Consider the following 27979-nt stretch of genomic DNA (forward strand, 5'->3'; position numbering starts at 1 on the left):
CGATAGAAACACAGTACTGAAGTCGGATTTAAAATAAGACGGACGGATCTTTCGTAAATCACAAATCTACAAGATAAAAGGCGTAAGGATTTCTCGTGGTTTCCCAGGAGCTCTTATCGTTTCTTTTGCTAGGAGGAAATGACGGAAATCGAACTTTATATATATATCAAGTTGCATGTCTAAGCTACGTGTCCTCTTTTCACATATTTCAGGCGGCGCTCGGGCGATCAAGAATTACCGCCAGAGCGCGGAATGTTCTGCCTGTACTTGTTATGCACTGGCGCTTGGGCGGTCACAAACTACTGCTCGGGCGCCACATCTTTTGCCCGAACATAATCCTATTGAACACTGGCGCTCAGGCGGTCACAAACTACCGCTCGGGCGCCAACAGGTCTGTACAAATATACATAAAGCACATGCTTCACCCAATCTGGTCTCGGAATGGTCCATCTATAATCATATCAATTCAAATATCAATTCAAAAATCACTAATCTCAGATTAATGGAATCAAAATCTCGGGCATTACATTTCCAGTGATCTAAACCTGGTTTACTCTGATATCTTCCCAACATCTCCACAACAAATGCAATGTCAGGTCTAGTGTAAACCTGAGCATACATTAAGTTTCCGACCGCAGAAGTAAAATGAATGTTTTTCATTTGTTCCCGCTCTAGATCATTCTTTGGGCATTGCCTCAAATTGAATTTATCACCTTTCACAACGGGAGCTATACTTGGTGAACAATCTTTCATCCGATATCTCTCTAAAACTTTGTTGATATAGGTTTCTTGAGACAGACCTATAATACCTCGAATTCTGTCTCTATGTATCTTAATGCCAATGACATAAGATGCATCGCCCATATCCTTCATATCAAAGTTTTTAGAGAGAAATTGTTTCACCTCATATAACAAACCCCTTTCATTGGTTGCAAGTAATATATCATCCACATATAGAATAAGGAAACAAATCTTGCTCCCACTAACCTTCTGGTATATACATTGATCCATGGGGTTCTCAACGAATCCGAATGAAGAGATAACATCATGAAATTTTAAATACCATTGACGGGAAGCTTGTTTCAATCCATATATAGATTTCTTAAGCTTACAAACCAATTGCTCACCATTACTAGAGAAGAATCCTTCAGGTTGTTTCATATAAACCTCTTCCTCTAGTTCTCCATTAAGAAAAGCTGTTTTCACATCCATTTGTTGCAAATCTAAGTCAAAATGTGCAACTAATGCTAGAATGATACGGAGAGAATCTTTCTTAGATACAGGAGAAAAAGTCTCCTTATAATCGATTCCTTCCTGCTGAGTGAATCCTTTAGCAACGAGTCTTGCTTTATACCTTTCAATGTTGCCTAATGAGTCTTTCTTTGTTTTGAAGACCCATTTACATCCAATGGCTTTTACACCATCAGGCAACTGAACAAGATCCCAGACTCCATTAACTGCCATAGAATTCATCTCTTCTTTCATAGCATTAAACCATAGTTTTGACTCATTACAATTCATGGCTTTTGAAAACGTTTCAGGATCATTTTCGGCTCCGATATTAAAATCCGATTCTTGTAAATACACAACATAATCACTAGATATTGCTGATATTCTTATTCTAGTAGATCTCCTAAGGTTGTTTGGTTGATCAACAATTTCTTGTTGTTCTTCATTAACAACTTGATCTACTGGATTTTGATCAGCGATTTGTGGAACTTCAGTAACTGGTTGTTTAACACCCATTTGGTCTTGAGGGGTGTGAATAACAATCAATCTGTCATTTGAATAAGGGGTTTGTTCATTAATGTGATCATTCTCAAAAACTATGTCATGATCACTCCCACTAATCAAGTCATTTTCAAGAAATTTTGCATTTTTTGATTCCACAATTCTAGTGTTGTGAGATGGACAATAGAATCTGTACCCTTTGGATTTTTCAGCATACCCAATGAAATATCCACTTATGGTTCTTGGGTCCAGTTTCTTTTCATGTGGGTTGTAAACTCTTATTTCTGAAGGACAACCCCAAACGCGTATATGTTGCAAACTCGGCTTCCAACCTTTAAATAACTCAAATGGCGTCTTTGGGACAGCCTTAGTTGGAACTCGGTTTAATATATACACAGCTGTCTTAAGAGCTTCAGTCCACAAAGATTTAGGAAGTTTAGAGCTACTAAACATGCTCCTCACCATGTCCAATAATGTTCGGTTTCTCCTCTTAGCTACGCCATTTTGGTCCGGAGAACCAGGCATAGTATATTGGGCAACAATCCCACNCACCTGGTCCGTTTGCGAAGTTTCTCCAAGAACGTGGGATTGTTGCCCAATATACTATGCCTGGTTCTCCGGACCAAAATGGCGTAGCTANTCCACATTGCTTCTCCACTTCAGCTTTAAAAACCTTAAAGGCTTCAAGTGCTTCGTTTTTATTATGAAGCATGTAGATATACATGTATCGTGAATAATCATCAATGAAGGAGATGAAGTATTTTGGACTTTGCATGTCCATATCTGGACAACAAATATCTGAATGTATGATTTCTAATATTTCTGTACTCCTCTTGGCACCCTTTTTAGACTTATTGGTCTGCTTTCCCTTAATACAGTTCACACAAGTCTCAAAATAAGTAAAATATAAAGTACTGAGTACTCCATCATTTACTAATCTTTTAATTCTCTATATGAATATGTGTCCCAATCTCCGATGCCATAATATAGAGGAATCTTCATTTATAACACATCTTTTAATACCTCCTTGAACATGCACATCGGTGTTATTATTTTGCAAATAAATAGAGAAAAGACCATCAACCATTGTACCATTTCCAATAAGATTTGATTTATAAAACAAATTTATTGATTTATCCAAAAACTGAAATGAATAACCAAGTGGTACAAGTTTTGAAACTGAAATTAAATTCTTAGAAAAACTAGGAAGATAAAATGTCTTTTCTAATTTTAAAATATAACCACTATTCAACATTAGGCAGCAAGTCCCAATAGCCTCCACATGCGAAGACATCTTGTTTCCTGAATAGATGCCCCGTTCATTTTCTCTTGGCTTCCTTAGGTTTTGCATACCCTGCAAGGTATTTGTAACATGGATTGTAGAACCAGAATCAATCCACCATGTGTTATAAATCATATTAACCATATTAGATTCATAACAGACAAATGAAGTATGAATACCTTTCTTTTCAAGCCAATATTTAAATTTATTGCAATCCTTCTTCATGATTCCCGTCTTTTCACAGAAGAAACACTTGGATTCTTTCTTAATGTCAGGTTGAGGTGGAATTATTCTTTTCCCTTTTCCCTTGACTTTGGCTTGCTTCTTATACTTTCCTTGTGTAGTCATAAAAACATTATCACTTGTTTCCATCAACAACCTTCCTTTCTCTTGAACACACATGGTCATTAATTCATTAATTGGCCATTTATCCTTATGTGTGTTGTAAGAAAATTTGAAAGGTCCATATTGCTGTGGAAGAGTGCATAAAATGTAGTGCACAAGAAAAGTATCAGATATTTCCACTTCAAGTGTCTTGAGCCGAGCCGCTATTTCCCGCATATTCATGATGTGCTCTCGCACACCTCTCACACTGGTGAGCCTTAATGAAGAGAATTCCATAATTAGGGTGCTTGCAAGTGCGTTATCTGAAGACTGAAACTGTTCATCAATAACCTTCATTAATTCTTTGACATTATGATGCTGATCGACAGAACCACGCATACCAGCAGAGATTTTGGTCTTTATGAACATTACGCAGAGTCGATTAGATCGCTCCCATTTTTCATAAAGATCAACATCATCCGGAATGCTATTTTCAGTAATAGCAGATGGTTCGTCTTTCCGTATAGCATAATCAATATCCATCCACCCTAATTGAAGAAGAATTCTTTCTTTCCATATTTTATAATTGTCGCCCTGTAGTTCAGGAATGTCACATTTCATATCAGAAAACTTGCAGATTGCATAACTGCACAAAATATCATATGCTTAAAATTTTGAGACAATATCATGTTTTACCAATGTAATTCATGTTTTAAAAATCTAGTAACATAAAATTTGTCTGTGGGCTAAAATTTTAATTCAATAAGATTTTTCTGTAACTTTATGATAAAACTATCAAAATGTATTTTTCTTAACTCCTGTGGGTAAATTAAGAAAAATATAATTTGATATTTTAACCTAATTAGTTATATAAATATAATAAAAATCCTTGTGAGGTAAAATTTATTATGTTTATATAATTAATTACAATTGTTGTCCATTATGTGATCCAAATCCACTTAATGCATAATTTTCCATAATTAAGGATGCTGTGGCTATTCCTCAATTATTTAAAATTATACGGTTCACCGAAAATTTTTTTTGCTTTACTTTAATAATTCATATAACAATTATTTAGTAACATAATCAACATTTTCCAAAGGTGCTCTCAGAAAAGATAGGTAGTGCTAAGGCCCTTTAAATACCTAACTCTTAGTCAGAGCAACATTCCTCAGGGAGACCAGTGGCTAGTCAAGGCAGTTTAAACCGATCTATGAAGAACTCCCTCAGATCATGTTTTCTTACGTCACCTTATAATTATTATTCAACTTAATTATCCACATTTATGTGAATCTTTATAAGCCAAAATTTTTTATTAAATAACTTTATATTCACATTTTTACTTAATATGAACAAATATGTTCCCCATCAGTTTTTCTCTTCAATCAGAGTAGTGATAAAGTGAGGATCACATTTACGTGAAAATGTGGGCTCCTCATCAGTTTTTCTCTTTTATCAGAGTAGTGATAAATTGAGGATTATTTGTTCATTTGTGAACATCTGAAATATTTTATAATATTATATTCACATCTTACTTGATATGTTCATTTTAAATTATAAACAACTAAATATAATTTAATATGAACATAATGTGAATATTGATTTACCAAAATATTTTTTTAATATTATTTGCAATTTTTTTTAAATTTCAAAAATAAATGCAAATTTGCAAGTACATATTAAACACTTATCCATAATATTTGACATTATATCTAACATGCAAAAATAATTTCTAAACATGTATTAGAAATTACATTGATCTTTGAATTATTTTAATGTGTACAAATTATTTAACCAAATGCTATATATATACTAAACTATACATATAACTTAATTACGCATTAATTAATTAATGATTTATTTATTATTATATATTTATAATAATAAATAAATATTTTTTTTAAAAAAAAATTACGACAATTGCAAAGAATTGTCAAAATATATGGGTCCCACATAATTAATTGTGGGTCCTTCATTAATTATTATTATTTTTTAAAAAATTTTTTTTTAATAATAATAAAATTCAAATATACGGAAACATGCGATTTCAATTGTCAATTTCTAGGTCCCACATTAATTAATTGTGGGTCCCGTTAATAAATTAAATTAGTCCTTATTGACGACAGTGCATTCAATGAAAAAGAATCTATTACAATTCATGCACGAAAATTTTGTATCATTTAGCTTTGAATGCATGGATTTCTTTCGAATATCACAAATTTTCGAAGTCTTCTTCTTCATCCTCACCGAAAATATTTTGCTACTTAAAAATTCTTATTTTATTTTTTAAGATTCAAGGAAGAACTTCAACCTCCGATCGAGAACACAATTCTAAGGTAAGTTTGTTAATATTATTACGTGATCCGATCTTTAATTTTCAAGTTTCTTACGCAAATTTCAGAAATTGAAAAACAAAATTTCAAGGTAGAGGTATCATTGCTCTGATACCAAATGTTAGAAATTTTTTCTCAAAATCATGTTTCTACGTATACATGAACATGAAAAAACAATATGAGGAAGCTTAAATCGAGTGTTACCTCCGGCCATTGAGAATTTTGATTTCTCTGCTTTTCTTCTCGGTTGAAGCCTTCTAAGCACTTCACGCTTTCTGTAGATGGTGTATATTTCTTATGAGGTGTGTGTGCTTAGGGACCTCAATCGTCTCTATTTATAGGCATCTCATACCATCAACGAGAAAATCGGGAGTCTGAATGTTAAAAGAAGAAACGTGTACGCATCTCAATTTTCTAAAGTTGGGGTTGCGTACACAAGTTTCGTCAAAATATGTAGACAATGGCCGTCGTCAATTCCTACACGATACTTCATGTGTCATTTCTTACATGACACACATGTGTGCATAATTTACAAGTCTAGAATAAATTAAGGGTTGGTTGTTTATTTCCAGCTTTATAGAAAATACCAGCAAATGAAGCTTATAAATAATCAAAGATAGATATTGGGATCGATGGATGAATATAGACGCTACATAAGATCAAGCACGAGATTTGGTGATGTACTTCGAAGAGATCAAATGCTCAAGCCAATGAGTATTTTTATGTTGTCCTGGAGTGTTGAAGACAAGCAGACACAACACCTAATCATAATGCTGATTAAAGTGTTGTTCATCTAATAGAGTTTTGGCTTCACAAACGTTGCATTCATTGTTCTGTTTATTTGGTCTGATAAGTGATTTGAATGCACTTTGCTCCTTCAATTTGTTAAGGGAGTTAGCTTTTCTTTATTCATTAATATTTGTTTTATAAACAGATAAGTTTTTCTATTGAATATTGTAATGAGACAAACGCTACACACTTGTGCATGATTAATTATGTCTTATTTTATTCATCAAAGTTTAATTATGTGATAAATTATATTATTCCACTGCATGTTATGTTAAACAGCCTCCATCTTTCTAGTATTTTTATGTCAAACAACTCTTTTAGAGATGAATTATTTTATCATACGAGCTTTAATATTTATGAGCTCGAGCCTAAATCCGGTCATCTTTTTAGTGGGATTCGATGATAAAGTTCGAACTAAATAGTTCGAACTCTAAATCAAGCAGAGCAGGAGTATAATTTTTAAAGTTTTAGCTTATTTTTAAATTATTTAAAATAATTTTGAGCTTGAGTTCAAGAATGAAAACTGGGTAATATCTTGGATTGGTGGATCACAATTACATGTCCTAAAAGTTATTATTTAGTACTTTCTTCATTGGAGTTCACACGACCATTATATAAAATAATAACATATTAAATCGTTGTATTATCAAAATTTATGGAGGGGTCTGGTTTTTTTTGTGTAAGCATGGAAGACGCTTCGTATATGCATGTATGTTGTATGGTGAAAAGATTTATCTAACCTTGAAGTTTTGTTTGATAAACTATAACTAAAACTAAATATTCAACACTCATATTTATTAAAGAAATTTTTTGAATATAAGAAGATTAACTTTGTTTTTTTAAGTTTAATATTTATCCGACGCTACATTTATTTTTAACTTTGAGAACTCGCAGCTGTTATCTTTTGGTACGCTCTGAGTAAACCCAAAGGACAACACAATAACATGCAAACTACGTTGATCAAGTAAATCACGCTGAACAAATTTTGTGTGATAAGCTCAAACTAAGAAGACAAAGACAGAGAGGAATTGAACAATTAACGCTACATATGTATGACAACAATACGACAGTGAAATGAAATTGAAGCGTGCAATATTGCTTCAGCACTCATACAAAAAAAATTAAAATTGTCAAATATTGAAAAAACATGATTAATAATAAATTTTGAAAAAAATAATAAAATATACATGCAATTTTTTTTTTAAAATTAATATATAATAGTTTTTTTTAAGGGTTGAGAACTTGAGATTGGGGTTATCAACAGCCCAACAAGTAAATGTAGGGTTACAATCGGGTCGAGTGGATCGAGTTTCGGGTCAATATTTTGCCACCCCTAATTAAATGTAACTGGGCTTTAAAAATATTTAATTGGATTGACAAGCATGCCAATGAGTTCCAATTCAATGCAACACGCTTTTTTTTTGTTTGAGCTTAATCGCGTGTTTTTGTTAACTTCCATAAAAACTTTTCTTCTCCCCTGCCTCGCTGCTCCTCTCCAGACGCCACTAATTTGCTTGATTCCTGCGGTAAGCTTTCTGTTTAATTCACTGAATCGCCAGTATTTTTTGTTTCTCACGTACGATATTATTCGTTGGTTGATAGAAAATGATAGGAATAAACACCCTGATTGAAATTATACTCAAGGAGCGAAATTTTATTGGGAATTTTGTGATCTTCTCATTTTTAAGGAAGTGTGTTTTAATTTGTGGTGTTCATTATTCATACTTTATCTTGCTTCTTGCAGAAAGTTCTCATTTTAAAAGTAATGTTTTTGACAAGGATATTTGGGAGGACTCTATATGCTGCTGCCAAATCTGAGGCTTCAGCTGCTGCTGCTGCTTCTAAGGTTCCGCATAACCCTCTTGAGGAGTTCTTCGAAGCTGATAGGAACCCGGAGGATGATAAACCTGTTGTCTATGGTTAATTATTTTTTACTGTCTCTGTCCACTCATTGATAACGTTGTTTTTGTTTTTCTTGGTTGGGTATTTTTGTTTTGTATGCTGGTGCCTGGGATCCGTTATTTCCCGATGTATGAAGATTTTATTGATGTATGGGAGAATTCAGGTTCTTTTAAATGGAAGAACAATGAGGTCATGAATTAAGAAGAATGCCTCGATTCTTCACAGCCATTCCATAACTTATTCCCTCTGTCTTTTCATGCATTTGTTTTGGAGTGCATGAGGTAATGATCGAAATACAGATTTGAACGCCTTAGTAAGTGGTGCCTGAACGCTTGTTCTGTGGAAGACATTAAACTTTTGACACGGGAGATAATTTGATAGATATTTGATTCTCTTATCTGAAGAAAGAACATCGCCATCGTTAGTGAGTGGTTTCTTGCTAAGGTGTTTCACTGCATAAATAAAAAATCTTAGTCAACAGATCTGGTCCCTAAATCAAGAGGTGCTCGTCAAAGGGATCATGTTGTTGGTAGAGAAGAAATGTATGGATAACTAATGTTCGTGAATTGATAAACTTACTTGGAATCTGGGGATGTAACTGCGAGAAGTTACAGTTGAAAGTTTGACATTCTGCTGTTTTTTCATTCACTTGATGCGGTACCATAACACTTTATGCAGCAGACTTTAACCTCAGTAAACGCCAACAATCAGGTTGCACTCTGTATTTTCGGAGTCTGTTACCTGATTTTCTCTTTTTCAAATGCTCCGAACTTTGATCATTGAGTTACACCAGCGTTGCTCGATAATTCTGCTGTATTCTATTTTGACTATTTTCTCACTTGAAAGAGAGTGAACAATAAGGTTATGTCTTCAAAACCCATTTATAACCACCTGTCCTTACTCTTTTATCCCATGTTCGATGTTGTAGGGGTAATGTTGTGTTTATCACAGCCTTTCCTAACCTCAAGTGAAGAAATAAAACTGTTCTACTAGAAATTTTTTCTTCCTATTATTATATGGTTAGTGGTTATGGTTCTTGATTGATTAATGTGCCTTTCATCTGCCCATTGTTATGGTGCTAAGATTCATAATTAAATGCTTCATTCTCTCCTTGATAGATTGCATTCTGAGCTTATTTATGTGGGACATGTACAAAAGATGTTCGATAAAGGCGTTCTCATTAATTAGTACATATTCATTTGAGTGGGCAATAGATCTCATAAGACCAGATACCATGTATGGCTGCTAGGCACCAGTACTTGTTTATGTGTTCTGGAAATGTTTAGTTACTTGTCATTCATAAAGTTTGATATTTTCAATTCGGTCAGCAGATTGTTTGAGAGAAATTCTTCTGTGTATACCTCATAAATCTTCATCAGAAGAGTTATACATGCTTTTGGTGTTTTTATGTTTTATTTATCTCCCTGATAGAGAGAGTTCTAATTTTCAGGTAGGAGTTGGAAGGCTTCTGAACTGCGTCTCAAGTGTTGGGATGACCTTAACAAGCTCTGGTATGTCCTTCTGAAGGAAAAGAATATGTTGATGACTCAGCGGCAGATGCTTAATGCTCAAAACCTACGTTTTCCCAATCCGGAGCGTATCCCGAAGGTGTAACTATATTCTGATCTTGATTTGACAAAGTAATTTGATTGTGTTGATTCTCAAGTAATCCATCGGATCTTGTTCCTATGTCTTCTGAACATGGTAAGGATTCTTTTGTGTGTGCGTCTGATAGACTGCTGATATCTAGCTTCATGTTCTCTCTACCAGTCTGGTAAAGCTTTGCTATATGTGTCTTTGAGAAATATTCTCCCCTAAATTTGTGTGTGTTCAACAATCACCTAAAAATTTGTGCTCGGTGATGACTCTCCTGGTATAATTAGCCATTTAGCCTTTTAGAATTGTGCTATCTTTAGAGGTACGGCTTAGTCCCCCCTTATGCACATGTGATGGCGGTTAACGGTTTTATTTGGGGATAAAATGTTTAGAGACAACCGTCCACTTTGGTGAGAAGTATACACCAATGGTGGATCCATTTTTGGTTTCTCAGTTATTCTTGTGTTGATCCGTCAACAGGAAACATTAACATATCAGATCTAACAATATAGTTTTGACATTTTCTTAAGATCATACGAAGAAATTGGTATATTAGCCAATTCAAAATCCTATCGGAGGAAATATGTTAAACTTCGTTCTGCAGGTGGCGGCAATCACCGACTCACTGCATAGGAATATACATTCGATGCATAGCTTCAGTCTTCATATTCTTTGTACTATGCTCCTAAACATAACTGAAATTATCTTGATGCAGTGTGGTATCCTTTGCTCTTCTGCAAGTTACACATCCAGGCCGATATTTTGTATTGTCTGCCAAATTATCAGAGTACCATGAGTTTCTGACATCATTCCAGTAGCTAATTTCCCAATTTCTCATTACAATCCCAAATCTCCATCAATAACCACACGGATGGCCATGTTATATATACTTGCTGCCCGATTACCCCCACTGATTCATGGTCTTCTGTTACTTATCCCCCTCGTTATGTTGGAACAGGTAAGAAAGTCAATGTGCCGGATCAAACATGTGCTGACCGAGAGAGCTCTTGACGAACCAGATGCTAGGAGGTCGGTAGAGATGAAAAGAATGATCAACGCCTTATAAATTTTTACCCTGGGTCTAGGTACTGCAGAAGCTGGTTGAGTCGCATTCTCCATATTCCCTTTTCTTGTTATTTGGCAACTATGACCGAATTTCGATTATATTGATCTTTCAATATTTTTGATACCATTTGTATTGAGCCTTTGGCCCTTATATATGTATGAGATTATATGAGATTTTGGTTGATAATATGTTATCAAATTATATTTGAGATAATTCTATTGCTAACAATATGATATGAAAGGTGTTTATCTCACACTTACAAAGTTGGTACAAACGACACGAACAAGACAAGCCCGTAAAAACAAGTTGTATTTTGCCTATTGTCATGAAGTATTTATGAAAAAGCTAAAAAAGTCAAACAACACAGTCAACGCAGCTCTAGCCCTGCCCGATCTGCCCGCGTCCTTTTTCCAAGTGGAGTATCAAGTACAACATGTCTTTACTTTTGCGTCTGACGGGGATGACGACGTCGTTTTTTCTTTATTCTCTCTCTAAAGTTTCTTGCTTGTCTGTCTGTCTGTCTCTCTCTACATCGAAAAATTCCGCAGGTCCCTCTGTTTCTATCTCTCTCGCTGTTGCGCTTTGTCAGGTTTTCGCGCACGTGTGTGAGTTTTGTGTGTTGGTTTAATTTATTTTTGTGTGTGTTAATTATCATATGATTGTCGATTGTGTGGATTGTAATCGCTTTTGGGTTTGGTGGTTTTGGATTGATTGGGTTTAATTTTTCGATCTGAAAGTTATTATAATCAAGGAGTTGACACAAAACATTTGTTAGGTTTTTCGATTGGAGAATCGAAATGAAATAACCGCGGGGTGGATTAGGGTTTCAGTGTAATTGGACGATCTAGGGTTTTCCCGGCGGTTGAATTGGGTTATTTTTGTGTTCACTTGGTTGTCCGGGAATTTTATTGGGTGACTGGAAGAAATGAAGGATTGAGTTATTGAAGAGGGAATTTATAGTGGGAAGGTGAAAGTTTGCTGGATGAAGTAGGTGTATTGGGTCGAGGAAAATTGAGATAGAGTTCAGTTATGCATCTGAGGTTTGATCGGAACTGAGAGAATCGGGGGCATTTTCTCGGTCCTACCCCTGGCTCCTACTCGCATTCTTCTTGGGCTTCTTCTACGACAACCAGAAGGACTTTTGGTTTTTTATTTAAGGTATTTCATTCAACGATTCTATCTATTTTTGCGGTTTTATGAATTTCATGTTATTATTTTCATCAGAGGTAATACTTTGATGATTTATTGGTTAACATTATTTAAAGTAACTTTTCAATTTTGCATCAGAGGTTTTATGATTTTTTAATGCTTCAATGATATATTGTTAAACAGGATCAACAAGAAATAGTAGACAAGCTTTAATGCAAAATTAGGACGGAAATGCATGCAACGTTGCAGCCTGGCGATCGATCTCCGAAGGAAGTTAATACTCCATCTTCGACTGTACAACTGAAGTCTGGTTGTGACAGTGGTCAAAATAGTGAGACAACTTTTTCTGCTCAAGTCAAGGGAAAGAAGAGGGACAGAGCTGATCGTGGTGCTGATTCTGTGAGAAGAGAACGTTCTTCTAGGGCCAATGATGAGGATTATGTTCAATTCAAACCTGGAATTAATTTGAAATCTGAGATAGCGCGAATAACTGAAAAAGGAGGGGTCACAGATGTGGATGGGGTTGAGAAACTGATCCAGCTAATGCAATCAGACAGGATGGAGAGAAACAGGGATTTGCTTTATCGATCCATGCTTGCAGGTGTAATGGCTGCTACTGACAAGGTTGAGTGCCTTGATCGGTTTGTGCAGCTCAGGGGTCTGCCTGTATTGGATGAATGGCTCCAGGAAATTCATAAAGGGAAGATTGGCGATGGTAGTAATTTGAAGGACGGTGATAGATCTGTCGAAGAATTTGTTTTGGTTTTGCTTCGTGCACTGGATAAACTACCTGTGGACCTACATGCCCTTCAAACGTGCAACATTGGTAGATCTGTGAATCATTTACGATCACATAAAAACTTAGAAATCCAGAGAAAGGCACGAAGTTTGGTTGATATGTGGAAAAAACGTGTTGAAGCGGAAATGAATAGTATTGACACAAAGTCTGGTTCAGCCCAGGCTATATCTGTTTGGCCTTCTAAATCATGCCTTCCAGAGGCATCACATGGGGGTACCAAAACTCCGAGTAGCTCTGATGTTGCCTTGAAAAGCTTAGCTACTCAGAATTATGCATTGAAAACCACTTCGACAAGGTCTTCACATGGGGATAGTTACATAAAATCTACAACGTCATCTCCTGGACCTTTGAAATCTTCTTCATCACCTGCATCTGGCAAGGAGAGCCAGCCTAGAGTTTCTCCTGGAGGCACTTCTGATGTCCCTCTAATCAGGGAGGACAGGAGTAGTAGTTCTAATCAATCTAATAATTGCTGTCAGTCTTTTTCAGGGAAGGAGGATGGGAAGAGCTCTTCTGCAGGTTTACTTACTGTTAACAAGATATCAACTAGCACTATTCGTACTCGAAAAAATAGTGGAATTCATGGGGTACCTGTTGTTGGAGGTCAGAAAGAAACTACCACTACCAGAGGTTCATTGGCACAAAAGACTACTGTTTTGGAGAAGTCTCAACCCTCTTCAACTTTTGGAAGGGCTGTTGAGGGGCTCATAACTGAAGGCAGCAGTCATAAGCTAATTGTCACAATATCAAACCGGGTACGGAGTCCTGCACATGGTGTCGGTGGAGAGTCTCTAGAAGATCCGGCCTTAATGAGCAGCCGAGCTTCTTCTCCAACACTTTTAGACAAGCATGAGCGGTTTGAGCACACTTCAAAGGACAAAACTGATTTGTGGGAAAACGACTCAAAAGATTTATTGACCGGGTCAGGAGAGGGTGCTGGTTCTCCTGTAGCTCTTCCTGAGGAAGATCGAAGTGTAACCACTAATGACTCCAGGAGACCAAGTGAAGGCCCCCCCAAAAATAAGTTGAAGGCATCAATGTCGCAAGCATCTTCTTTCAGCCCTATGAATGCTCTAATTGAGAGCTGTGCTAAATATTCTGGAGCAAATTCATCTTTGTCGCTTGAAGATGATGTTGGAATGAACTTGCTTGCCAGTGTGGCTACTGGAGAAATGTCAAGATCTGACTTGGCTTCACCTACTGATTCTACAGAAATAAGCACTCCAGCTGTTGAAGAGAACTGTGGCACATATGAGGAAAAATCCAAGTCTTCCCCTGAAAATTACATGCCAGCAGTTCCAAGTAAGTTTTGTATTGATGCTGAATGTGATAACAAGGAACAGTCTGCTTTAGAGTGTAGTTTAGTGTCTGAGGATGGATTGCATGTGCCTAAAAAAGTATCGGTTAAGTTTACTGGTGACAAAGAATGTGCTCCATCACTTTCTCCTGAAGGTTTACGAACCAGAGAGGGTAGCAAACACTTAGATTCTTCTAGCTTGGATTCACTGAAAAATATTCACCATAAGTTGGACACTGTTGAAAAGTCGAATATAAAGACAGATACCAATTCCACTGAGAATGTTATGGATGGCAAGTTCGATGAAGAAATTCATGAAGACACTTCCAGAATTATTGGTTTTAATGGTATGTTAAATCGTAAAACCCACAAAATTAAGGTGATTGTGATGGAGGAAAAGACTGGTACTTGTATGGATGAGGAAGGTAAATCAATGACTAATATTGCTGGGTCAAAACAATTGTGTGAAGGTGACAACAAAAAGGTTTCAAGTGAAGGATCAAGCACAGGAAATGATTTACGGCAGAAATTGGCCGCTATGACTGTTTCTGGATTTTCAGAAAGAGAGAATAGTGAAAAGCTACAACAAACTGCATGTGCTGAGAACTCAGTCTCAAAAGGTGCTGATGAAATCAACTTTGGAAAAACTTTCGGAATGGATTCTAAGAATTTCGCAAACAAGTCTGAAATTCCGAACTTCAGCAAGGAAGTAGTCAGACATGCAGATATTGAAAGGCACAGCTTGGCTACTTCATGTTCCGGATCTGATGATTCAAATAATCAGAAAGGCGCAAATGTTGAAAGTAAAAAAATGTTAGAACATGCATCACCTTCTGAGAGAGGGTGTAGTATGGATCATGAAGCTCCACAAAAGGTTGAGGTTAAAGGTTCCAAGTCTTCTAGCATTCAAACAGATGAGGCTCAGAATCGTGATTCTATTGTTGCAGAGGCTTGTTCCTCTGCTGCAGGGCAAACACATACAGACCCCAAAATAAAGTTTGATTTAAATGAAGGTTTTAGTGCCGATGATGGGAAATATGGGGAGCCTGGCAGTTTAGTATCCTTTGGTTCCACAAATGTTCATATTATTAACTCAGTACCATTTTCTGTAAATTCCATCTCGGCCAGCAATTCTGCTTCCATTACTGTTGCTGCCGCTGCCAAAGGTCCCTTTGTTCCTCCAGGTGACTTAGCGAGAAGTAAACGAGAACTTGGGTGGAAGGGATCCGCTGCAACGAGCGCATTTCGGCCTGCTGAACCCAGAAAATTTCTTGAAACGGCATTTGGTTCAACGAGTAACGCTTGTTCTGATGCTTCAATAAGCAAACATGGTCGCATACCCTTGGATTTTGATCTAAATGTACCGGATGAGAGAATTCTTGAGGAAATAGCTTTTCGGGATTCTGCCGTGGCTATTTGTTCAACTACTGGTTTTGTAAGCAATCATGCTACTTCGCTGAATGAGTCACTGAGTTCTATGCTTGTTCCTGGCACTGGAGGGCTGGATCTAGATTTGAATAGGGTTGATGAAGCAACTGAAAATGCTTACTGCTCCACTAGCAACTATCAGAAAGGAGAGGGTTCCATTGCACGGATTAAATCTTTAGGTGGTTTACCTACTGGTGATGTTTGGATGGATTTTGATCTCAACGATGGGCCTATTGTTGATAATGCTAGTGCTGAACAGTTCTCGATCAGGAAGCAAGTCAAGGGTGGTATACCATCTCAATTGCATCCTGCAGGATCTGGAATTAACATCCCTGGGGTGGGAAGTTCCTCATCTTGGTTTCCACCTGGAAATACTTACTCAACAGTGACAATTCCTGCAATATTACCCGACCGAGGTGACCCGCCTTTTCCAGTTTTTCCTCCTGGTGCACCTCAGAGGGCTTTTTCTCCTATTGGTGTCACCCCACTGACTCATGATGTTTATCGAGGATCGGTTTTGTCATCATCTCCTGCAGTCCCTTTCTCATCTAGCCCTTTCCAGTTTTCCGTTTTTCCCTTTGGGACTAATCCTCCTCTACCTTCAGCCAACTTCTCAGTTGGAACAAATTCATATGTGGATTCCTCATCTGGTCCTAGGTTGTTTGCACCTCCTGTAAATTCACAGTTTCTGGGACAGGTTGGTCCTGTGGCATCCCAATTTCAAAGACCGTACGTAGTTAACCTTCCAGATGGTGGCAGCAATGGCATGTTGGAGAACAGAAAGTGGGGCAGACAGGGTCTGGATCTCAATGCAGGCCCTGGAGCTATGGAAGAAGTCCGGGAGGATTCATTCACACAACATCCTGTTGCCAGCGCACAAGTTGTAGAAGAGGAGCAAGCCCGGATGTATCGACTTCCAGGTGGTATTTCGAAGAGGAAGGAGCCCGAAGGTGGGTGGGACAACGAGAGTTTTAGATACAAGCAGTTTTTGTGGCAGTAGGAATGTGAATGTACCAGTCCCCGAGTTCTGTAAGTGTTTTTCATGCATTGCAGGATAAAATTTAGAATATGCCCAAGGAAAATTTGATTTGTACAATATATGTCCTCTTTAGCAATACACCTACTTCATTTTGTATGATTTTTATGCGGAGACTCTTCACATGATCCAAATGTATTTGAATGACAAGTTTGTTTCCATTGTAAGAATTAAAAAAAATAAATTGACCCACTCATACACAGAATGTGTCTTAAACCCAGGCTTCTGTTATCAGCCCATTTGGCCGCAACACATTCACAACAGGTCAATTTGAGTTGTGATGCTTGAAATGCTAAATGTCGGTTATCCTGTCGCCTTAAAGTACTTTGTATATGATTGCATGAAGCAGGGGTTTACAGGAGAATTCAACATGTCACTTTTTAACTTGTTTTGTTTGAAGCAACCTATACACGGAATTGGTCCAACTTTGGAATGGTCTGATTTTCTGTGTCAGGGACTAAGGATGCTTGCCAGATGAGAGTGTTGTTTATTTTTTTGAAATGGCGTCAAGTGCTTTGTAATTTTTTACTGAAATTGTACCAAGTGTCTGGGGAAGATGAACCTGCGTTAGTGTAAGTGACCAGTTATCTAAGTTGATTTTTGTTTTTTTTTTAATATTAACTTTACCTGCGGTCATCCAGTTATCATCTGGGAATGCTTTTTAATTTAGCTCTACTTTGCAATGTAGCTGCAGGACTTGGTCCAGTTGCTCACCTGCTTTATGTATTTCAAAATTTTACATGTGTCCATAAGAAACGACATGCAGTCATGCATGCAGTTTTCTAGGATCCTCTTTTTTTTGTAATTTTGCTTGCCATCATCTATTATCATGAAGAAATGCGTAGCATATACCTCTAGGGTGTGTTTAGTTAAACTGGTAAAATAAGAGAGTGATTGTTTATTTGGGTGATAAATTTATGATATGATAGGATAAATAGTAATATTGCATTAATAATCGATTGATTGGTTTATAAGGCTAGGAGATATAAAGTGAGTATTTTTATGTTAAGATGGTAATAGCCATCTCTACTTCTTGATATATTTTTGAGACTTGCAGTCTGCTACGCATAATTGGATTATCGTGTTCTGTATGTGTTATTACAAAAAATAATATAAAGATGTACACAATTGTTGTTCTATTCAGCTACCTCCTTTTTCTATTATTTAATTTTTGTTTTTGGTCTTTGTTTGTCCACCTTGTTCAGTGGCACTAGCCACATTCACTTATGCTTTGAATATTCATGCCTGTTCTTTTACTCTATATCTATCTCCCTCTCTCCATTCTAGCAATTAGCAATTTTCCTGCTCCATGGGTTTGGATTGTTTCCCGGACATCTGTTTAAGGGTTGGAAGCTCAACAATAATGTGAGGGTTTTTTTACTGTTATTTGCAAGCTTATATGTTCTCTATCATTGTTTAACTGGTAAATCACATCCAAATTGATGTGATAATCTATCAGCCGAGAATATGATTTAGTGCAGGGCTTGTAGATTGGAATCAAGATTGCGCTAGTGCAGCCAAACAAATTATTAAGGGGGTTGACAAGGGAATAGGGATCTATGATGTCCTAATCCTCATGGCAAACACATACCTAAAGTGATATGATAGGTGGCTATTCTGATAGATTCCTAATTTTTTTCCCATCTTGAATGCGGTCCAGATGGTTTTAGTTAAACTTCAACTTTGCATTTTATATTTGTCAGTGTTCATCTCTCAAATGAGCATAGTAAAATGTGAATGGGATGTATGGGCAAATTGTTATTATTTTTGTATGATAACAAGACTGTTGTTGGAAATAGAAAAATATAGTTCTTTGGAACTTCTTTTTGGATAATTGATGACTTATGATTTGACTTGTTTTTGCACCCATGTCAATGACAGGTGTTGGGGGATGACCACATATGGTCTCGTAGGCGTGTAGATTCTCACCAGCCCTCCATTTTAACTTTAGGTAAGTGTCTCTCTTACTAGTTATATTCTATTTATTTATATAAATATAGAGTATAATCGGCAGTCTCTCTGTAACAGCTCAAGTGTCCTGGTAGGTAAATGTGGCAGCCTGTTTGTTTTACGTTCTCATTAGCATTTAAAGATCATATGGAACAGGTGAATGTAACAGAAGCACTTTTTCAGCATTATGTCTGGACCAGTAAGTTTTGTTTCGAGTGATGCAAATAGGACTTACTGTATTCTTGATTTAACCTAGTTTATGATTTCACTGCACTCACTATTTTTTATGCATCTTTATACTAGTTTTCCACTTGCATTTGTACAATCTCAAGCTGTGAATGACTCTTTGCTCTGTTCACATTGTCAAATTTCATCATCTATAGCGGTGATCCTCACACCTTTGCATCTTTTTAGTGATAATGCTGTAGTGTTCTCGAGTTATACTAATTAACCTCTAGTTTATTTTACTTTTCCTAGGGTTTGAAGCTGATTCCTGAAGTATCATTTTTCTGGTTTACCTTTCATAGGATGGGAAATTTAGGAGAATGGTAAGATGTGCATACAGCCTTGCTAGCTAACCATTCCTGAGGAGACGGGGTTGTCGCAAATTGTTGTTTGACGCCAAGTGAAGGTTCTTTGGGATTTGAGTTCGACTCTGTAATTAACCCTTTCATTTTTATTTTTTCTATTTTTACATTTATAAGTAGGTTTTAACCTTGTTTTGGTACTAAAGCTCTTGGTGGTTGTCCTTTAGTTTCTATGGCCTTTGTTAAGTATTGTAATTGTGTTTTCGATCTTTAGTATTTCTTACTTAATTTACAATTGTAGAATCCCTATTATTTGACATATACTCATCAGTTGATGTTATAATGTACATATCTTTGTTGATAATGGGACGGATGCAGTAATGGCATAGAGATATTTAAGCTTTGTTCCTCTTTTTTTTTACGATTTTTTTTTTTTACGATGATTAAGCCCACAATTGTTATTCATTGAGTAAATCTTTGAGGTAACATAATAACTTGTAAACTACGATAATAAAGTAAACTTCCTCTCTTTGTTGTTTGGTAGTGATATTGTTACTGCTTCTGCATTTGTTAACTGATACTAGGTGTGTGCATAATACATAGAAATCCATCCGAAACATTAACTACCAAAACAAAAAAAATAAAAAAACCGGAACTTGAAAAAACCGAAGATTTAACTTCGATTTCAATTCAAAGCCTTGGATTTCGGTTTGATTTGTGATTTGAAAGTGCTCAAGCAAAATGCCTAACTATGCAACTTCATTAGCAGTTTGTAATTGGAAAAAAAAAAATGAATCGGCCTAAGCATAAACCCAGACAAAATCTAAAACTTTTATTCAAAATTGTCGAATTTTAAACAAGATTTAAGTTTAAAAAATATTAAAAAGAAAAGGAGTGGTTTAATTTGTAGATGATGGAATACACCTTCTAGCCCAGTTTACACTAGGTAGGGCAAATAGTGGAGTTTTTCAGGTAAGTTGGGTTTACTTCGTTTTTTGTCATTAAGTAGACAAATTAAGGATTTAATATCGTTTTTCATTTGAGTTCTGACGTATCACTAATCATTGCCGATGTAGTGACAAATACTGTCGGTGTCGCAAAATATGAATTAAAATCTGAATTTGACAAATTTAAGTCAAATTACATTATCAATTCAATAATCTTCTCATATTTATTAATTATGACTTTGACGGATTGCATAATTCATATTAGTCAATTATGACTTTCGCGGATTGCAGATAAAATTTTAGAATTTTTTTTAGTTATATTGATACAGTTTCTTAATTAATATATAGTCTAATAGTAGTTATGGTAGTCGTAGATTTCAAATAAAATTTAATTTATAATTCAATAATTTCTTTATCACCAGAAGAAAAGAGCAATCTAGGATTTTTTGGGTACAAATATTCATTAAATGGATTTTTAGTTAAAATTATAATAGTTACTTGCACCCTGAATAAAAATTGTCAAGTGGATTCTGAATAATTTTTCGCTATACAAGTATCCCACTCATAAATTAAGATATGACAAATTATCTACCACAAATGAAATTTAATGGATTTTTTTTTATGTGATTTTAAAATCACATGTCAAACAAAATATATGAAACGACCTCGACTTTTTTTTTCCTAATCATAAATCATAAACTCGAAAATACTAAAATAAATAACTTAGCACTTCTAACAATCATAATAAATTAACAACTAAAATTTCAAGTGCGTAAAATAAAACCCCTAAATCATCAACTAACAAAACCTCCTAAATCGACCTTCAAAAAGATCAACTAACAATAAAACAAAGCATAGAAATATCTCTAATAAAAATCATTAACATAATCTTTTAATCTTTTATCTATCAAGCTAGTGATTCGGCCTTCGGGTGTGTACTGTTGCACTCGATCCACTCAATCGTCAGCGCCTCCTATCAATCATTAAATCTTGCATCATACAAACCTAGTAAGTCTAAAGACTCAGGACGTTCTAAACATGGATAACAAATAATACATATACAATCACATTCATTAAAAATCATACTTTTAATTAAAATAGCTTTTAAACATAAATAAACCATTTAAAATAAACTTTAAGCATAAATAAATCATTTTAAAAATAGCTTTTAATCATAAATAAATCATATATCATAAAATCATTTGAATCATAAAGCTTTCAATTATTTATCATTTTGGGTGAAGTTTGATCTTTGAAAGTGACTAGCTTTTATCCTCCGGTCGACTGATCAGTCTTCAGCTCCACATGATCCATGGGGTGTGCACTAGGCTCCACCGTGGAAATATGATCGTCGGGGTCTCTCTGGGGCTTTTCCCATACACGGGGAGGGTCAACCTTATTTTAAATAATTAAAAATAATTATTTAATAAAAATATTTTCCCTTTTTCAGCCCTCAATCTTTGTTCCTCATCGCATCTCGAATAACCTTTAAAAATACAGTTTTAATGCATTCAAGTAGAAAACTACATCCTAACCATATAAACATATATAACATAATTAATTTATGCAATTAAAATCATTTAATTAGTTATTTTCTATTTTCTTTAAATTTGCATGTAGTTGGATTACGTCATCTTATTTTTGGACCTTACACAAGGTTTCTTGTAGAAGGTTGTGTCACCGCCAATATCAGAAGCTCAGTCGTTAAGCCTCAAGTATGTAAGATTTCATGCTTTAAATGTTTTGAAAGTTTTAATGATATCACTTATATGTTTGCATGATTTGTGTTTTTCAGTACATGTTGATATGATTTTATGTGTTGACGTTAAATGATTTAAAGTTAGATTGAATTTCATGATTGGTTAAGTTTAGAATCTAGCCTGTATTCAAATATTATGCCTCCCAGAAGAGCTCCCGTACAGATAGACAGGATGGTAACCCTGGAGGTAAAAGAACTTTTCCACCACCACCGCCATGAGACCCTGCTACCCGAGTTCTGGAGGGGATAGAACGATTGATGGAGCAGGTTCAGCAGGCTCCTAGACCCTACAGGTAGACGTTATGAGCAGTTCAGGAGGCTCAATCCCAAGGAATTTAGTGGCACCACTGTAGTAATTTTTATTCAGTGGTTTTATGACCTTTTAAAATGCATTATTGACTTATCTATAGGTATGTCAGTATGTTTAATTGCAGTCATAGTTTAAAGGAGTAAGTTTGTACAAAGAATTGTATAAATCAAAGTCTTCTAGTGAATCCTTCCCAAGAGGAAGAAGGGGTGACGTAGGAGCATTTGAAGTCTCCGAACATCCATAAACAAATTCGTGTCTATTTATTTATTAGATTTTTATATTATTTCCATTGTTTTGAAGATGCATTGTTGAAGCATTTATGTGTTCTTCAAATACCAAAATATTGTATACAAAGTGTTTGATAAAATGTTTCAACCAAAATATTTTTTCTCATTCAACTTGCATATTTTTTAAATGCTTTACAAAATATTTAATCGGTTTCTACGAAGTATTATTTCGAGTGTTTTCCATTTTATTTCATATGAAACTCGATTTAATTCATCGGTGTTCAATATTTCAAGAACCGAGCTATTGCAGCTCAACTATTATTCCCCCAAACCGATCCTAACAATTAGTATCAGAGCGGGTTGTTCTTGAAAGAACATTGAAACTGATTTTGATGTTTAAAATTCAAAAATTTCAGATTTTTTAAACTTATATATACAAAACTGAATTTTCGTGCAGCTTGCATCGACCGTTGAAAAAATGACATAACTCCTTGCTCGAGTGTCCAAATGACGTACCGTTTTTTGCGTTGCAAACTAGACTTGTAGAGGTTTACAGCGGTATAAAATTTGCATCCTATTTATGCTCGAAAAAAAGCAATTTATTCGTTGAAAACAGAGCATATGTACTGCAGCAGAAAATAAGCCATGGAGAAAATTGGTTAGTAACTCCTTTAGTTTTATAAATTTCAAACTTTCAAAAATATAAGGGGGAACTCATTATAATTTTAACGGAGAGATTATTTTAAATATTGAGAGGGAGAAAATTTTGTGCTTAAAATGTTTTTGAAAATATGATTTTTTTTTAATTCACACAAAAAGAGGGAGAAATATGTTAGTTGAATTGATTGTTTATCCAAGTTTTGTGATCATCAAAAAGGGATAGATTGTTGGAACATTTCATTTTCGCAATCTTGATTTTGATGTTAACAAAACTTGTTATTGTGTTTCTAACATATTTACTCTAGTGTGAAGTTATTAAAACAGGAAGCAAACTGAAACTGAATTCTGCACAAACTGAATTTCTAGCAAGCTTTAATTTGGTATTTTGATGATATCTCTCAGCTGGTTGATTCAAATGACAATCCGATTACATGACTGATTAGAAACTCAATTTGGACTAAGTCGTATTTCACGTCAGTTGAGAAAAATCGGATGTTATAAGGTCTAACTGATAGCTGAAATACCAAACTGATTGCACGAAAACAGAAATCAGTTGGGTATGAGCAGCTGCGGTATTTTGGTCATATCTCTCAACTCGCTTATCGAAATGAAGCGATTCAGTATGCGTTGTAAAGATAAGACAATGATCTACAAATAATCTTCAGAATTCAAAGTTTGAATCGAAGCTTAAGATGCTGATAAAAGACGATGAATCTACTGGTTCTGCACAAACTGAAATCAGCTAGACTGATTTCAGCACACCAGCTGAAACTGAACTGAACCAGCAGTTGATCAATTGAACTGAACCAGTTGCTGACCAACTCAATTGAACTGAACCAGCAGCTGACCAACTGAACTGAACCAGCTGCTGACTAACTCAACTGAACTAGCAGCTGACCAACTGAACTGAACTGAACTGAAACAGCTGCTGACCAACTGAACCAGACCAGCTGAAACTGAACCGAACTAGTTGAACTGAACCGAACCAGCTGAACTGAACCAGACCAGTTGAACGGAATGACAAGTTTAGTTGACCAGAGTTGACCAGTCGAGAAAATGTCCAGCAAGGAGAATTTGACCGTTGCAGTCTCAGAAACAGTACAGAAACTTTCCAAACGATCATATTCTTGTAACTAACGTATATATCATTGTTGGGGCCTATAAATACAACATCTAGAAGATCAAACAAGAGCTTTTGAGGAGGATTCAAAGTATGGGCAGTTAGCATGAAGAAATCAACTAGTTGAGAGCACAAGTCCTTGTGTGAGGATACATTTGAGATGTACACTATAAAGGATAAATTCCTCACACACAATCACTCACACATATACAAGAGATTTGAACTTCAAAAATTAGTTGAGTGAGTCTTACACAAAGACAATAAACTTGTGTATGTAGTGTAACGTCCCGAAAATCTGAAGGTCCACGTAAACCACATACATGCAAGTTATTAAATTTCTTTGGTATTTTATTAAATTGTTTTAAAGCATTAAATGCTTGTTTATTTTATTAAATTGTGTTTAATTATTTTTATGCATTTTATGCATAATTCATGCATGGTAGAATTTATTTCATGTTATTTTATAAGTTCATGCATTAGGGTTTCTAGGTGCATTTCACGCCCGAACGAGGAACGGAGAATGGAGAATTTTCGAGAAAATTATTTTATAACATGATTAAATTTTATAAAGTTATTTAAGGTGTTTTTAAATGTATTTTCGAAAATGAGATTTTATTGGGTATTTTACCCGCATTATTTTATTTTTAACGATACGCAAATTTTATCGAACCGGGGAATTTTTTTTGGCTTCGGCTAATATTTTAAAAATCCTTTCAACACGAAATATTTTTCGAGAATGCGTTTGGATTTAATGGGCCTATTTTAAAGTTTGTTGAACTTAAAACCCTTTTCAAACTCTTAATTATCATATTAGGACCCATTAATTATTTGATTAATTACATAATTATTATAAAATAAACCCCTAAACTCCCGTAACCCCTCACCACAGCCGTTATACGTGCTTCCACTTTCAGAATTTCTTGGTATCAGAACACCACAGCTGAAGGTTTCGGTTCCCCTTGGGTTGCAAGAGAAAAACTTCATCCGGATCTCCATTTGTATCGTTCTTGTCTTCAAATCATCAAGGCATGTTTTGTATCCTCTTTGCTGCATCATTCACGTAATATATATGTATATATATCTGTTGTGTGTATGATACATGAAGTAGTTCAGTCCAGCCGCAGGGAAGAACCTTCAAAAATTTTTGTATCCCTCATTCTTTTTGTTATTGCTCACGGTCTCTGAATTTGGTGCAAAGGGTTGCTGTTATTTTGATGCTAAGGGACATATTAGAGCCGGTTTGTGGTGTCAAGAGGCTGGTGTAAGATTCTAGAGGGTGCAGCGATGGGCCGAGGGGTGTAGAGGAGAGGGGGTTCACGCTGCCTTGTTTCAGATCGAGGGATAGGCTCGGGTTGGTGGTGCAATGGTGATTCTAGATCATGGAAAGACCCTGGTGGGTCTGAACCATGGTCTGGAAATGCAAGAGCGCCGCTGGTCTTGTCCTAGAAGCCGTGAGGGGAGTCATGAGTGAATTGGTTTCGGTAAGGGGTTTGGAGTGAAGTCTCGGTTTTTGGTGGTTAGATGCGTGCATGCGGCTGAGAGCTTGTTTCGGTTAGGTGGTTTGGGGTCTAGTCTAGGTCCTAGGTGGGCTGGGTTATTGCTGAAACGAAGGGGTGGCTTGTGGTGTGAGTTTAAAGAGATAGGTGCACATGAGGTGGCAAGATAGGATAGGACCGAGTGATTTTAAGCATATTCTGGAAATTTCAGCCGTGAGTGGGAGGGTCTAATGACATTGATTTAGGATCATTAAAGTGTTTTAAGATATGACAATAAGTTGGGAAAAAAAATTTGGCTGTGTTTTGAGTCGATTCGGGTGAAAATTGAGATCCCGGTTCAAGTTTTAAAACGAATCGGTTAAGTTGTTAAATGAGCTCGAGTTTACGTCTAGGAATGTTTATAAAAATGTTTTGGGACATTTTAAGAAGTTTGGTAAGTTTCGGGTCAATTTTAGAGGTCCAATGGTAAAACGATAATTTTTGGGTTCCAGGGGCAAAATGGTCATTTTGCACCAGGGGTGAGATTTTGGTCCTTGCAGCGCCCTGAGCACAAATTTATGATATTTTAAATGTTTATGCATCATGATCACGATTTTGAGATTTTATGAAGATATACGTCGCATGCTTGGATTTAAGAAAAAAATTGTATTTGTGCATGATTTTTATAAGTGATGTAAATGATAATGTTTTGAATGATGGGAATTAGTTGTGGCTATCGAAGTATATGTAAGACGTATATGTAAATGCTGATGATGAGGCCTAGGCACAGTTGATGGGTAATCCTGTCACTGATGTCCGACAGCCGCCGGGTACCGCGGTTCTATGTATGATGGATCCATCGTAAATGATGATGTACGATAGTCACCTCTAATGAACTGAATTCACCAATGATAAATGATGAATGATGAACGATAAATGATAAACGATGAATGATGAATGATGATTAACGATGAGCTGTTTTAACACGTCATGATTTTACACGACATGTTTATGTTACGTTTTTAAAGTTCATGAAAGGTATGTTGAGTATGGTATTTTTCACTGTTGTGTGCTATGTATATGTATTTGCTATTAACGGTGCAGGTGTGTTGAGTCTTTAGACTCACTAGGCGTGTGTGATGCAGGTGAGCTTAATGATTAGGGGACTGGAGGTGCCGAACTCTGAGTAGGCAGACCTGGTGCGGCGACACGACCCGAGGACCACACGTTTTTCCGCATTATGATTTATGAGATTGAAAGGAAATAAACATTTTTACACGTTGATGATTTTAAGATTTTTATTTGTTTATGGTTATTTTAAACTGCACGATTTTACTGTCAAATATTTAAGATCATTTTTAAATATTATATTTTCTGTAGATCGCATGCATGTGAAACGTTTAAATGTTATTTCGAAAATGTGAGCTTTTAAAAAAAAATATCCAGTAGAATTTTAAAATGAGCGAGATGTTACAGTTGGTATCAGAGCAAGGGTCCTGTATAGGGTTGTGCCACCGTCAGCTTCTGCCGCTCAGTTTTCAGGCCTCAAGTCTGTAAGCTTTTATGATTTAAATGTTTTAAAGGATTTACTCTTATCACCTGCATGTTAACATGATTTACGCTTTATGACGATCTACGGTATATGTTTAACTGCTTTTATGATTTAAGGATTTACTGTTTAAAAAAAAACCAGATTAAATTGCATGTTGGTTACGTTTGGAATTGGACGTGTATAAGAATTCGAATATTGGGCTTTAGGAGAGGTTGATAATGATTTGAATATATTGATTTTTTGGTTAGTAGTACCGATGTTCTCCTTATGGGTTATAAGTTAATCTTGAAAATTATAAATGCTTTCGGGACTTGTAGATTTTCTAAGAAATTAATGATAGTTTGTGGTTATTAGTTGAGTTAATTTTGAGGATTTCATGTAAGGAATAATAATTCGAGAACTACGACGATCTTTGAAAGTATAAAACATAGAATTTATTTAGGATGCATGCTCTACCTAGTGGGACATAAGGATTGAACTGCATGGATTGAGAATTTTAAGGACCTAACTGTATTAACCAATAATTTGAGGACCTAAGTGCAACAATAAAATTCTAAGGGACTATATCGAATTTACCAAACTTTGGGATTAAATTTTTAGTTTTGGGAATTTTAAGGTTTAATGAAGCTAAGTCGAAAATTTTATGGGGACAAAATGTATATTTCGAAGAGTTGTAGGACCAAAAATTTAATTTTTGAGAACTTTAAGGGCCAATTTGCA

The 27979-nt window shown here is 35.7% G+C and overlaps 2 protein-coding genes across 30 annotated transcripts; both read left to right on the plus strand.

The window, feature by feature from the left end:
• Positions 1-8224: 8224 nt before the first annotated feature.
• On the plus strand, positions 8225-11236 carry LOC140976691 (uncharacterized). Its single transcript, XM_073440950.1, has 3 exons — positions 8225-8378; positions 9812-9969; positions 10916-11236. Exons 1-3 carry the CDS (start codon positions 8225-8227, stop codon positions 11021-11023), a joined length of 420 nt encoding a protein of 139 aa, XP_073297051.1. The 3' UTR covers positions 11024-11236.
• Positions 11237-11474: 238 nt separating this feature from the next.
• Positions 11475-19573, plus strand: LOC140976688 (uncharacterized). Of its 29 annotated transcripts, none has more exons than XR_012175276.1 (5): positions 11771-12181; positions 12356-18683; positions 18761-18881; positions 18986-19067; positions 19160-19573. XR_012175276.1 is itself a non-coding variant. In XM_073440944.1 (3 exons), the coding sequence occupies exon 3, from the start codon at positions 12404-12406 to the stop codon at positions 16694-16696; it is 4293 nt and encodes a 1430-aa protein (XP_073297045.1). In that variant the 5' UTR covers positions 11475-11628; positions 11799-12181; positions 12356-12403; the 3' UTR covers positions 16697-19573. The 29 variants fall into 29 exon arrangements, 6 of the variants coding, with proteins under 6 accessions (XP_073297045.1, XP_073297049.1, XP_073297046.1 ...); XR_012175283.1 differs by having other exon boundaries at positions 19210-19573; XR_012175284.1 differs by having other exon boundaries at positions 19066-19119; positions 19210-19573.
• Positions 19574-27979: the final 8406 nt, after the last annotated feature.

This window comes from Primulina huaijiensis, chromosome 5 (genome assembly GCF_012295235.1).
Source record: "Primulina huaijiensis isolate GDHJ02 chromosome 5, ASM1229523v2, whole genome shotgun sequence".
Classification (NCBI taxonomy): domain Eukaryota; kingdom Viridiplantae; phylum Streptophyta; class Magnoliopsida; order Lamiales; family Gesneriaceae; genus Primulina; species Primulina huaijiensis.

Coding starts and splice junctions, on each gene's coding strand:
- LOC140976688 (XM_073440944.1), top strand. CDS start 12,404: ATGCATGCAACGTTGCAGCCTGGCGATCGATCTCCGAAGGAAGTTAAT.
- LOC140976691 (XM_073440950.1), top strand. CDS start 8,225: ATGTTTTTGACAAGGATATTTGGGAGGACTCTATATGCTGCTGCCAAA. Junction 8,379..9,811: donor TGATAAACCTGTTGTCTATG/GTTAATTATTTT, acceptor TCTAATTTTCAG/GTAGGAGTTGGAAGGCTTCT. Junction 9,970..10,915: donor ATCCGGAGCGTATCCCGAAG/GTGTAACTATAT, acceptor ATGTTGGAACAG/GTAAGAAAGTCAATGTGCCG.